The sequence below is a fragment of the Vespula pensylvanica genome, chromosome 4 (genome assembly GCF_014466175.1).
Source record: "Vespula pensylvanica isolate Volc-1 chromosome 4, ASM1446617v1, whole genome shotgun sequence".
Classification (NCBI taxonomy): Eukaryota; Metazoa; Arthropoda; class Insecta; order Hymenoptera; family Vespidae; genus Vespula; species Vespula pensylvanica.
Genome location: NC_057688.1, coordinates 1,996,922 through 2,011,478, shown reverse-complemented (window position 1 = coordinate 2,011,478; position 14,557 = coordinate 1,996,922). Strand labels below are relative to the sequence as shown.

Genomic DNA, 14,557 nt, shown 5'->3' with positions numbered 1-14,557 from the left:
GATCTCTTAATCGTCCTTTGCTTTCTCCCTCTTTCTCTTTCTCTTTTCTCTCTCTCTTCTCATCCAGTTACGTGACATTCTCCGCGCGTTTATATACGGAAAACTCGTATAAGCAAACGAATAAACGTGTGTGAGTGAATCGAATATATTTGCCAAAATTATGACTCGTTCGCGTCTGTCTAAAAAAGACGAAAAAAGGAATAACGATATAAGAAATTTTAAACAAAACGATGTAATTAAAATGGACACTTTCGTGGCCTGATGTCTCTAACATATTTTTAAAAAAGAATAAAAAAAGAAAGAAGATCGATATTAAATGGAAATATAGATCACGATGATAAGCAATAAATAAACAGAAAAATTTCAATGGAAAATAATAAATAAAAAGAGAAAAGAATAGAAAGAAAGAGAGAGAGAGAGAGACAATACATAAAGATTAAAAAAGATATTAACATAAAAATACAGGAATGAAGTGACAATAAAAATCCATAACTTACACATAATACACGAAGTATAAATCGTAAATGACGAACGATAAATTGTAAAAAGAAAACAAGAAAAGAAAAGAAAAGAAAAGAAAAGAATCGAGAAGAGAAAAAATACCTACGTGCATAAAGATAAAAAGGAAAAAAAGAAGAAGAAGAAGAAGAAGAAAAAGAAGAAGAGGAAAAGAAAAGGGAGAGACAGAAGATATTAACATTATTCCAAGTAGACGGACGAAATGAGTACAAAGATCGATAACTTATCGATGTATAACTCGTTAATGAGAATTAGCCGAACCGAAGTAGCACGTTTCCTGTAATTTTCGCGAATGAACTGGCCAAGCCTAGGATGTTGTACGTGGGAAGGTTTGATACGGTGGGTTACGATGTTGGAACTCCAGTTTGAGTTGGTAAAGAAGGAGACGGTAGGAGAGAATGAGAAGAGGGTGAAAAGAGGGTGAGAAGAGGGAGGAGTCGCTAGTGCCTCGCTGCCGTTACTGGTGCTCTGGTGATGCTGGTGCTGCTGTAAAAGCAACGACCGGAGCTGACCTGAATCCACGACTGGGGCGATGAAAAGGGAGCAACAAAAGCGGCGAGCTGGACGAGGACGAGAGTGAAAATACGGAAAATAGGCCGTTGTCGGGCCACCCTGTGTAACACCCCTACCTACTACCACTACTACCATCGTCATCACTACCACAAGCACGATCACCACACTACTAGACTAGTACTACTGCTGCTACTACTACTACTACTATTACTACTACTGCTACTACTACTACTGCTGTTACTATCGTCATCTTCTCTTCACTTCTCTTCTATGGTGGAAAGCTCGTCGGACCTACCTGACGAGTTCCATTAAAGTTGAAACTGTAGTTACCGTTGCCTGCGCTTAAATTTACCAACCTTACGGCCTAACCGTAACATCGAATGCACAGAAAATTTTCTATTTCATAGTGGGAGAGAGAGAGAGAGAGAGAGAGAGAGAGAGAGAGAGAGAGAGAGAGAGAGAGAGAGAGAGAGAGAGAAATACTAAATACGGTGAGTATGAATGAGCAACTGCTACGAGCTTCCAACGTATGTTAATCCCAAGACGACATAAATTTTCAAACTCCTATCTACGATTCTCTAAGTTTCAGGTACGAAATTACCGAGGTTAGCGTATAATAGACGCACCTTTAACCGATCAAAAGATTAAAGTCTTTATTCCTTTGATAATGATAATGATAATAATAATGATAAAGGGATAAAGATTTGGTGATGTAGATGTATCATCAATCCTGATTGTTAACACGTTTTATGGTTCGTACAATCAATGGATAAATTCGATGAGAAAGCTCCGATTGAAATAATAATAACAATAATCGTGTCGATAATGACGATGATAAGCATAGAATCCGATGTTAATCCATTAGAATCCATTTAATGATCATCGAATTTCCAAATACGAAGCAATTATCCGAGACGCGTGCCGATGTAGAGAAGTGATTTTCTATCGTCTGTATAAATCAACGCGTTTAGTTAGACTGGTCGGAACAATTCCGCAAAATAATTATACTAGACAATCTTTTTAAAATTTTGAAAAGTCTCGAAAAGTTCTCGATCATCGATATAACCCGATGATGAATTTAAGAAAAAGTTTGGCCCATTTTTTTATGTGTGAAAAAAAGAATAAAAATATTTTATACACACACTTTATTAATATCTCATTAACGACTTAATTCTCGATCGTTAATATCAAAAACTTCGCTTTCTTTCTCTCCCTCGTCTCGATAAAAACTTTTGAATTATTCTTTAATAAAATATCTCATTCTTGTATAAATAATTATACGTTAAGCGGAGGAAACTTTTCGTATATAATACATAAAAGTATTTGTGCGGGATCAAGAACGTACAAACTTATAAATTCGAAAGAGTATTTGAGAAGAGAAAAAAGAAAAGAAAATTCGTTTGAAACTTAATCCCTCCAACTCGAAACATTCGACGCGTCGACGAAATTCCAATCGAAAGCTGCAGTAAAAGTTCTACGGCAATTAGATCGGTAAAGTTAAAGAGTGTTGGTTCCTTGAGAAGAAGATAGGTCGGCTCCTCGTCTTTTCTTTCCGTTTTATTTTTTTTTTTTTCCTTTTCATTTTCTTTTTTTTCGCGGCTTTCATGAAAGAAAAGAATCGGAATTTGTAGCCTTGAACGGGCCGCTGCGAGCTCGCGAGGCACTTTGAAAGTATAATTTTCTGTCGGCTCGTAAAATCGCGGCTTGCTCGTTTGGCCTAATGGGGAAGGCGCCGTTTTTCAATTTGTTCGAGCAATTTCCTTTTCTCATTCCGATTTTTCTGTTTCTCTCTCTCTCTCTCTCTCTCTCTCTCTCTCTCTCTCTATCTATCTATCTCAAATGTTAGTAGAGACACCACTACGTTCGAAACGTACACGTGCCTGTAAAATTCGTTTCGAGGTTGCGCATCCGATACGATTGTATTATGGTTACCCGAAGGTGTCCCCGAAAATGTGAGTTTTATGCGAATAACGATCGAAATAATCGTTCTCGAGCGAATCGAACGATTACCTGGGTAATATATTTCACCGGTGTGCTCGTTTGCTCGAATTCTTTCGAAAAATGACTATGAACAACACGGGGAGCATAGATTTTTGTTCTTTTTAACTAAACCTCGATCGTTCCGATCATAAATTTTCCTCTCTTTTTTTCGTGAGTTATATACATCGATATTAATTTATATGTTATAAATTTATTTTCTACGTTTTGTAAAGTGTCGATTAAAGAAAATCGATTAACTGTACGATCTTTCTAAAACTATTTCTGCATTTTTCTTTCCTCATCTTTTCTTTTCTTTTCTTTTCTTTTCTTCTCTTTTCTTCTCTTTTCTTTTCCTTCTCGCTACGCCCACCTCCTACCCCACTAAAAATATGTCTTTAGAAGAAGAAAACAAGTTGAAGAAGTGCTGACAGTTTAGAAGGCAACACATTTTTTCATTAGTTGTTCGAAAGAGTACACTATAGAAAAGAAAAGTTGTAGGTACTATGAGACTAGTACAGGTATGTACTACAAGACTTGTAATACGAAGAGACCAGTTTGCTCGTAAAGGCAAGTTTCATGTTAGTTTACTTCGACACTTCACCTGCGTATAAGTTTCTCCTGCGTATAAGATCCTTATGAAATTAGCTACGAGAGAAAAAAAATCTCTTACCTTAAGCCGTGTTGCCGCGAGGTCGTTCGAAAGTGTCGTGAGTGGACGGTTACCTGAAAAGAAAAAACGAGAAAGATAAAAAAATAATACATGTTTGAAAATTTATTATAAAATCTTTTAGAAACATTAGGATTTATTTATGTTTTCTTACGATCCATCATTGGCGAATTAATTGAACTTTTATTTCGATAAAATATCGATCCTGATATTTATGGTATTAGAAAGAATGGGGAATATTAAAATCATTAGAATTCTTTACGTTGACGAGTCTGTAAAATGATAAAGGAAAAGAAGCAAAAAAGGTGATAATATGACCAAAATGGAGGTAATGAAAGGAGTCACGAATTCGAGACGTACAGGAATGCGTTTTCACGTCTCGTCCTTAATAAAGCGCTATACCTTGAAGGATATATTACGTTAGAAGGATAATGGTTGGTGAAATTGTGATCGTAACGCTGTAAGAGCATCATCATGGGGTAGTAAACAACGTCCTAAAAACACATAAATCAAGATATGGTCCGATGCCAACGAAGACGAATCTTTCTTGTCTTTTTTCTTTTGTAAGATCGTACGTTTCGAAAAATTAAAATAAGAATTTTTATGAACGATTAAAATGTTAACACCTTGAACGCGATGTCGTCGATATGTGAATGACGAAAAAATGCAGCTTATGGCCGACAGCTTTCTTCATCCAATTTAGAGTTTGCAAAATAATTCGCAAGAGTTTTTAATGATAATAAAAATATTTGATAGTAAAGATACAAGAAAAACGATATATCTATACAAGTATTTATCAGTGATTTGTACGAAAAAAAAAAATGTATAATATTACAGTTGCTTTTTATGATATTTTTCGAAACAACTTAGGCAAAATTGTAGCGTTTCAGAACAGGTAGATTTTTTCTTTTAGATTTCTTCTAACCGTTTACATTCTCTATTCGTCTTGTAATAAAAAATGCACACATACACGTTCGTCCGATTATTTTTTATTTTCAGAATACTTGTTAACTATCAAATTGTATATTATACTCTGGTGCATACTAAAAGTTTCCTAAATCTTATGATTTTTATATTTTTGAGTCACGGATTTGGACCCCGCGGGTAACATTTCTACTAAATTTATGCTGGAAGCTCGTCAACGTGTAATGAATCAACGTTTCTCAACAAACTTTTAATAAAAGTCAAAGAAAATTATATACCATTGTATATATAAATGTGTGTGTATGTATGCATGTGTTCGTGAGAGAAAGAAAGAGAGAAAGCGCAGCAATAAAGCCATGTAAATGTATATGATCAAAGAATTCCAGTAGTAATACTACATTTTCAGTCAGATATCCATACATGCATGATTAAATGTTCACAGTAGTAATACTACGTCTATTATATACGTAGATATAAGATTAAGTGATCGAAGTAATAATACTGTTTTTAATCGGACATATACATATAAGATTAAATGATCAAGTAATAATGCTACGTTTTTAGTCAGACCTACTTGCATTTATGCTGTAAGCTTTATCACGAGTAGTAATGCTACGCTTTTAGTCAGACGGATGCATTAATGTTTAAACGATCTCATCTGTAATGGTATAGTTTAATTAGTTAATATGGAATATAATTAAAGATAAGTAAATCATGATATTAACGAATGGTAGCCTTTTTACTGTCAAATAGAAGAAAATAAGGAAAATAAATTTTCCGTAGACAAAAGACAAAAAAAAAAAGAACAAAAATCGTAAAAATTTGTACAAAGGAACACTGAAAAGCGAGATAAACGATTTTTCTTTTTTGTTACAATTCTGGTAAAGAAAATGAAGCTTTGCTAATTCTCGAAATGTGAAAGGACTAAAAAGAGAAAGAAAAAAAAGGAAGAAAAGAAAGAAGAAGAAATAAAATAAAAATAATGAAATAAAATAAAAAAGGAAAACCATGCGAAGAAGATATTTCAAAGTGGCTGCTGAATGTAAAACGGTGCTGTCGTTTTAGAAGCAGCAGCATTCTCAACGATTCTCAAAGATTCGAGATTCGAGAAGATACCGAAAACGCAAAACCCACAGAAAATCGATATTTTTCATTTAGCTTTACATCTCATGCAAAAACGGAAAGTTCCGTACGGCGAAACTCTCTCTTGCATTCTTTACAAATGTCTCGATTCAAACAGGAGCTTTCAAATACGGCTTCGTATGTAGCGAGTGTGTTGCATGCGGAAAGGAGAAGACACACGGGCGATGGGTTAGCACAAACACGCTCCAGTTCTGAATATTATCTGGCTGAATTTATCGATTTCTCTTGCGCATACGTTTCACTGGATTCGACTATCGTGATTCGTGAGAATCGCGTGTTGATCCGTACCAACTGATCGGAATTACATTCGACCGAATGACTCTGATGATTCTTCTTTTTTTGTCTCTGTGTGTGTGTGAGAGAGAGAGAGAGAGAGAGAGAGAGAGAGAGAGAGAGAGAGAGAGAGAGGATGTGTACCTACTTTTTTCTTTTCTTTTTTATTCTTCATTTATCTTCGTTTGAAAGAAAGATCGAGTCATTTGCGAATTACAAAGAAATCGATGATTTTTTGATATTACCTCCATTTTCCTTTCATTCTATAACAATCGTCGTTATAACTGTAATTATTCTTAATATTATTGCTATCGTATTATTGTAATTATTGTTGTTATTTGAATAACGTCCAAGAATCTATCTACGACCACACCCTTTCTCTCATCAGATTTTACGTTCCTTCACGTTTGCTTTCTCTCTCTCTCTCTCTCTCTCTCTCTCTCTCTCTGACACTGCATACAGACTTATTTCGATTATCTTGCTCAAAATATCGCAAATGTAATAAATCAGTACACGTAGGAAAGTTACAAGATTCATTTAGTTTTATTTTTTGTCCAGCCATGATTTTTTTATTTCAATGGAAAAAAAAAAAAAGATAGAAACAGAAAGAAGAAAGAAAAAAGTTCCATTTTTTTCCTTCTTCTTGAGAGAAGTATGAACTCTAAAATTGTGCTGGATTGTTCTAAAGGTAAATATTGAAACGTAGACAAAAAATTCTGTTAAACAAATCTAAAAAAAAAAAAAAAGAAAAGGAAATTTACGAAGAAGAAAAAAGGCGAAAATAGAAAGAAAGAAAGAAAAAACTATATACCCTTTAACGAATTTCCCTCGAAGGAAAAAACTAGAAAAATGGAGGCCTTAGGTAATAGACTCTTTTACGAAACAAAGTACTAGCATCTACTTTGAACGTCAATTTTACGTAAAAGAAATAGCTAAAACTGATGGCTCTCGTTAATGTTAACGAATAAACAAAGCCGTGAGCCGAACATTAGAATAAATTTGCACATCTCGCTTACTCGACTTTTTACCGGCTATATTTTTTTGCCACCCTTAGCGAGACTAACGTACGTCGCTCGTAATTCATTCTTCTTTTCCTTTTCCTTCTTTTGCTTCTTTCTCTTTACTCTCGTTTAAGACGACTGACATCGAGCTCGGTGCGCAAGAGCGTCGACGACATAAAAGAAAATAAGAGAGAGAGAGAGAGAGAGAGAGAGAGAGAGAGAGAGAGAGAGAGAGAGAGAGAGAGAGAGAGAGAGACAAAAAGAGAGAAAGAGAAAAAGAGAAAGAGAGAAAGAAAGAGAGAGAAAAAGAGAGAAAGATAAACTCGACAGATAAAACCGATATGACCGATTACAAGCGACGAAAGATCGATCATCCCGAGATAAACGATTTACAGTCGGTACGTACGTATCTACCTACATATACCATATACACGTATGAGTAGTCGTTGATGGGACGACGTTAAAATCAACGAGAGGGAAAAAAAAAGAAAAAAAGAGTGAGAGAGAGAGAGAGAGAGAAGAAATACAAAAGAGATAGAAAGAAAAAAGAATATCTCATTCGGAGATGATATCCGGTAAAACTCGACATTAATCGAGCGAAAATTCTGTGACGGATTATTAGACTGTAAAATTAATTCTACCATTCGAAAGGTTCTCTTTTTATCACAGACATACACACATATACATAGATATACAGATAGATATACATAGAAGAAAGACAAATTTCACAAGCTTTAACCACCATGACCGTCGGCATGAATAATTTAACAGGCAGGCTCATGCCATCTTCTTGCAATAAAATTGCACGGTCCTCGGTATAATTAACCGAACTCATTAATGTTACACCGAGAAATGCTTCTCTCTCTTTCTTTCTCTGTCTCTCTCTCTCTCTCTCTCTCTCTCTCTCTCTCTCTCTCTCTCTCTCTCTCTCTCTCTCTCTCTCTTCCTCTCGTATAACCGACTGAAGCCCGTCGTCGTTGCAGACACTTTTCACGAGCGGTACGGACGCAGGTGTTGCGCGACGTCTAAACTCGCGGGCAATTAATATGAAGTGGCAGAGAAACTTCACTTTAATGTCTTCAACTAGAAACGGCGAAAGTTTTAGTAAATTCCAAGTCCAAGAAGACACTGCGTACTGCGGTCTTATCCGGTCTGAGTGAAAGACGTTCTATTTGAGTAAACGTTTATTCGATAGGAACGTGCACCTAACTGTGTGTAATAAGGGTGTTAAAGGTTGATAGTTGTTACGAACGGTACGAGAAATTAAAAACCCAAACTTGAACGAATAAAATTAATGAATCCTCTGTGGTGTTTATCTCCAATTAACCGAATCCATCGAAATAAAATAAAAATAAACTGCGCTTAATTAACGAATAAATAAACGAATGAAATTAACGATTCGTCTAATGTTACGTTCAATTTACTGCGTTTATCGAGATAAAATAAAAATGAAGTACGTGTAATTGGTGGGGTGGTTGTTAAAAGTAAGAAGGGTAGGAACGTGCAGAAACTCAAAACGTAAATTTAAATGAATAAAATTAACGAATCGTCTGGTGTCACGTGCAATTTACTACGTTTATGGAGATACAGAATATATATATATGTATGCGTACATGTATATATATAGATACATATATTTTTTTTCTATTCATATATATATATGTGTGTGTATGTGTGTGTGTGTGTGTATATATAGAAAATAAAAAAAGACTAAAAGAATTCATGAAATCGTTGAACGATCAAGAATCGCATTCAATCGATCTCTATTTATGACTTCTCGATATTGAAAAGATTGATAAAGGCTTCGCGTTGTTCTCCTTTGACTCCCGAGCCTCATATCGCTCGATCATGTTTACGTCTGTGTTTGTATATACGTATGTGTTTATATGTGCGTATAAGATAGAAGATCCAATAAATATTAAATACCAGAGGTCTTAGTAACCAACGAGCTGTCGTAGGTATAACTCGTCCTGCCTTACTAAGTTTCACAAACGACGCGTTTGAAATTTTTATAAGTTCACATGCACACACATACTTCGTATATATCAAGAGGAAGCAGAGATGGGAAGAGATGGAGAAAAATTGACAAGGTAAATGTAAAATTTTATAGTTTAAATGAAATGAAATGACGAAAACAGACACACGTCCTATACCATTTCAGTTTCTTTGTCGTCCGTTTATGTTATACACGATGTGTTCGAAACACTTGTAACAGATAAACTGTAGACGAGAGTTGACAAGGAAGATGAGAAGGTACGCGAGACTTTATTCTCTTGAAAAGCTTTAAGCTTCTCTATTACTTGTCTCTAGGGTGCACTTGGAGGCATTCATTGTAACTTTAATAAATCTCACCGGTTGTTTATACTACTTACAATTGTCTCCAAAACATTCGACCTATCCGACAATAACGATAAACAATTTCGAAAGTTTATTTACTCTTTCTCAAATTATCCGTACGACGGCTAGACAAAGTTACGTGTAATGTAATTTATATTCATCGTGAATAGTGAAATATATTTCTTTCTTTCTATCTTTTTCCCTATAATTACGTTCTTTCTTTGAGATTATTAATAACACGTAATACGATCATAACTAATTCGAAATGTTTCCAATGTAATATCCGAATTTCGAAATCGTTAGATACGTACAATTTATATTCATCGTAAATTATAAAGAATGAGACGATATATTTTATTTTCCCTCTGTGATAAAATGTACGTTCTCCCTTTGAAATCATCAATAACACGTAATACAATAATAAAACTAATTTGAAAAGCTTCCAAGGTAATATACGAATTTTTCAATCTATAGTTAGATGCAATTTGTATTAATTTCAAGATAGAAGGATGATGTATTTCTTTTTATAACGTTCTCCCTTAGATACTATTAATAAAATATGATATAATAACGAAATTTCGACGATCCTGCGAAGCGTTAAGAAAAAGGCTGGAAAGGAGAGGAATGAAAAAAAAAAAAGGAAAGAGACCATTAAAATGGCCTGCGGTGGTATAAGACCGACAAGGCAAAAGAATTTTATCCGAAAATAACGTATCCGTCGACTGTTACTCTGTACCGACCGCTTCTCGGCTTCCTTTGTACGTGCTGTACTTTTGTATTCTCTCCGATACCGGTTCTCCGACAATTAAACGGAGGGTAAAAAGAAGAATTAAAAGTAAAAGGTAAAGAGAAAAAAAAAGAAAAATAACCTAACAAACAAACAACAAACAAACAAACGAACACGCAACAAACAGAAAAAAGGAAAGAAAGAAAATTCAAAAATTTCTCTGTCTCTCTTTCTCTATCTTTCTCTTTCTCTCTAACTCTAACTCTAACTCTCGTTTTAAACTGTATTAATCCCAATTTCCGCATCGCTAAATCGAACGATTTTGAAGCTGCGGTTTCCGATAGTAGTATTTCGCTAAACTAACCGCTGGTAACGTACGCGCTTCAAATAACTCGTTATCTATCCCCTTTTTTTCTCTTTGTTATTTTTATGTTTATACAAAAGAATATTTTCTGTCAAAACTCTCTTGTCAAAAAAGAAAAAACGCGTAGCTTCTTGTTACCTCAGAAACGATTTGTTCTTTTTTTCCTATATCGATCCGTAGCTTCGTTCGTCGTAATTACCTAATTTTTCATATTTTTTAAAGTTTATCTCACATCGTCATTCAAAGTGCCATTAAAATGTAATTATTATCGATCGTTCATAATTCGCGATATATTAAGAGAGCGTGCACACCGATTACTAATATCCCATGGCTAAGAACAGTAATACTTAAGTTATAACACGGTTTTATCATAAATTATAGTAATTACTATAACGATCGTTCCATATTGAAATCGCATGTTACGTAATTACAAAGCAGATCGTTGTTAAGTCTCAAATTACGATAGTCGATAGTCGATCAACTCGATCGTCAATTAAGTTTTGACGTATGATTTCGTTGAAGATTCATTTTCAACGAGAAATATATATACATATATATTTTTATATTTTCTATCGAAAAGAGTTTAATGAAATTAATTGAAAATGTATCAATGGGAAGCTCCAACGAATTTCGTTCCTTTCTTATTCCTTTTATTATTTTATTTATATATCGTTAATCGTTAACAAAATTTATTAACAATATTAAAAACGAGAATGCAAAGATTCTATTTCTCTCTTTTTTTTTGTCCTTTTTTTCTTTTTTCTTTTTTCGTCGGACTTTCTCTTTTTACGACGAAATCACGTCAAAGCTTTGAACAATTTACGTAATGCCAACAAGAAAAAGAAAAAGAGAAAGAGAAAGAGAGTGAGGGAGTAAGAGTGAGTGAGTGAGTGAATGAGTAAGAGGGAGAGAGAATTAGGATACTTAATTGCGTTCACCCGGAGAACGACGTTCGCATTAGTCGAGCCGAAAGTCGAGGCACTGAGAGAGAAAGAGAGAATGAGAGAGAAAAAAGAAAGAAGGAGAGAGAGAGAGAAAGAACGAAGAAAGTGATGAAACAATGTCGAAGGGATGGGAGACAATTTTATCATCCCCCTTGTATCGCTTTATGCAATTACATCTTGTCGGCGCCTCGTCGCGGACAGCCATAACCCGCTTCATCGTGTTTTTGCGATTTTATACCTCCGAAAATACACTCTCGTTCATGCTTCTCGACGATCTTTTAGCTTGCTTAAAAAAAAAAAAAAGGAAAAAAGAAGCAATAAAAAGAGAAAAAAGGAGGACTAAAGTTCCATGCTTCTTTTTCTTTTTTCTTTTCTTTTTTATCCATCGTCATCGCGAAGAGTAACTTGGCGAGAATGGACTTTGAATCGAGTTCGTAGCACATCGTTTATCCCGTAATCTACATTTTTGTCCTCTGTTCACTATGTGTTTTGGCCTTTTTTATTTTTATTTTCTTTTTCCCTTTCTTCTTCTTCTTTTTTTTATTTTTTCTTCTTTTTTATATTTTTGTTTTTTTCTAAACTTTCGACATTACCGAGTAAAATACGAACGTTGCTAGTAGAACGGCCTTTATCGTTTGCGAAGGCAACATGAACGAAAACTCATCAATTCTCACTCATTCTCTCTCTCTCTCTCTCTCTCTCTCTCTCTCTCTCTCTCTCTCTCTCTCTCTTCCCCTCTATCCTTTCTACTATCGACTACGATATATATATATATATATATATATATATATATATATAACTTTTACATTTTTTATACGACGAAACTCTGTACACACAAAGAGTCCGATGTAAATCGCGTTTCAAAATCGTACTATGAAATTCCAGGTATTTCGAAAGAGAGAGAGAGAAAGAGAGAGAGCGAAAGGAAGAAAACAAATATTTGTTTGCCATAATGGAGAATCGAATTTATGAAACGAATAATTCAGAATACTTGGAAAGAAGAAAAAATAATGATTTTTTCATTTTTCTTTTATCCCCGATCATCGATAACAAATCCTATATACCTATTTACTTTGGAAGAAATAAAAAGAAACGAAAGATAAAAATAAGTAATAAGAATATAATAATAAGAATCTAAGAAGATGCTTATAATAGCTAGAAAGAAAAGGCAGAACCAAACATCGCGGTGTACCTTCTCGTTGTATAATTTATTATGGTTGTATATTTATATTTCAGGAAGTTCCCTAATGCATCTGGATATATGCAAGCTGCCAGTCCCGCATACCACTTGAGTACCAACAACACTAACTTTATGTATATCTTCTTAGATACATGACAAACAAACAATATGCAGTTAGGTGTATATATATATTTATATACATACATATATATACATATATAAAATATATATAATGTGTGTGTGTATATGTGTATATGTGACTCTATACGAAAAGTAACAACACGATATGACCATCTTGACGATACGTGATCTCAGATACCCTCAAACATATCTATTTGTATATCTACTCGAAAATAGAAAAAGAAAGAAAGAAAGAAAGAAAGAAAGAAAGAAAGGAAAGAAAAATAAAGGAAGAAAGAAAGGAAAAAATGCTTCGTACGTTCAGGATTGTAGATTTATGTCTCACCCCAAAGCTTTTAACGGATGTGACAACGCGTTCAAAGCAAGTGACTGTGAAACCTAGCTTGCCTCTCATTCTATATACGCATAGTCTAAAACGCAATCGCATTGCCGTCTTTATTTGATTAATATCCGACCATACAAGGATCGTTATTAGCCTCCTACGTGTCCGGATTTTTTTATCCCATCGCGGTATTCGACCAACCGAGCGAAGCAATTCCGGCATCGCTATTGTCGCCGCAACTCGATAGTGACGTTCAACGTATGTATATATGTATGTATGTACTCATATATATATATATATATATGTATATATGTATGTATGTATGTATGTATGTACGTTTGTAGATATCTGCTGACGTTTCTCATGCGTTAACATTCGCTGAAAAGCGACATTTTTGTGGACATAGATACAGTTAAGGGTAGCTTTTTTTCCCTTGCTTTGAAAATAATATTTAACAGAAAAAGTCTAATATTTATAACAAAGTTACAAATCAAAAATTGTAATTAAACGAATATTGATCGAAAATTTTAAAGATCATATATTTTCACGTGTCTTTTTTTTTTCTTTTTCTTAATTTATTCGATATAATAAGATCATAGATATGGTCCCAAAATGTCGTCTTTAAGAAAAGAAAGAGTTTTGAAATGACTTTTAACGGATAAGGGCTAATACGTATAACTATAATACAAGTGAAAATAGATTGGATAATATTTTTAAATGTTATAAATAGACCATACATTTCCATTTTCTTTTCCCGAATACATTCAGTATAATAAGAAAATTGGAACAGATATAAAATATCGTATTATGAGATTGAAGCTAATAAAAAAAAAATAAAACAAAATAAAAGAACTAATTACCGTAAAAATTGTAAAACAAAAAAGATAACAATAACGTTATACATAAAGCAATGCTTCGTTTTTATAAGAAAAAAAGAAAAAAGAAATAAATAAATAAAAAAAGAAAATGTAACTTTCGAACTTACGATCCATAGGATCGTTCCGTAAAACCATTTGACGAGATTTAACGATATCCTTATGCGCGAACGATATGCGGCAAAAAAATGCAAGGGGAGAAAAAAGAATATAATATCTCGAATCATTGATTTTTATCGAGAAAGAGCGTAAAGCGTAGACACGCGTATGGTCTTATCATCGGAATAGGAGGACAGAAAGGGAGAGGTGTAAAACGAATCGATGTAAAATAGGGGTTCGTTTTTTAAACTCGTTTACTTTCTTATCGGAGGGTTGACTTTTTTCACGTTTTCTTTTGGATTTTCGCGTATGCTCTTTTCTACTTTGCACGTGAGAATCGTCTTCTCTCTCTTTCTCTCTCATCTCTCTAACTGTATCTCTCTCAATCTCTTTCTTTCTTGATCGGAGATCAAAATCTTAGCTTCTACACGAAATAGATGCGTCACGAGAGATAATAGGATTTTATCAAGTAAAAGGAAAAGAAAGAAAAGAATAGAGAGAGAGAGAGAGAAAGAGAGAGAGAGAGAGAGAGAGAGAGAGAGAGGATG

At 34.2% G+C, this 14,557-nt stretch overlaps 2 protein-coding genes across 6 annotated transcripts in view; one reads left to right on the top strand and one right to left on the bottom strand.

Annotated features, from left to right (window-relative positions):
- The window catches only part of LOC122628418 (acetylcholine receptor subunit alpha-like), a 93,565-nt gene that overhangs the window by 68,378 nt on the left and 10,630 nt on the right, over positions 1 to 14,557 (bottom strand). For all 5 annotated transcript variants that reach the window (XM_043810699.1, XM_043810698.1, XM_043810702.1 and 2 more), the window contains exon 2: positions 3,683 to 3,735. The gene's annotated coding sequence lies outside the window, so the exon portion shown is untranslated. The remainder of the gene's footprint in view (positions 1 to 3,682; positions 3,736 to 14,557) is intronic.
- Positions 8,740 to 14,557, top strand: part of LOC122628422 (dynein regulatory complex protein 9) — a 17,256-nt gene continuing 11,438 nt past the window's right edge. The window contains exon 1 of the mRNA XM_043810716.1: positions 8,740 to 9,110. Coding sequence (XP_043666651.1) covers positions 9,082 to 9,110 — 29 coding nt within the window. The 5' untranslated portion in view covers positions 8,740 to 9,081. The remainder of the gene's footprint in view (positions 9,111 to 14,557) is intronic.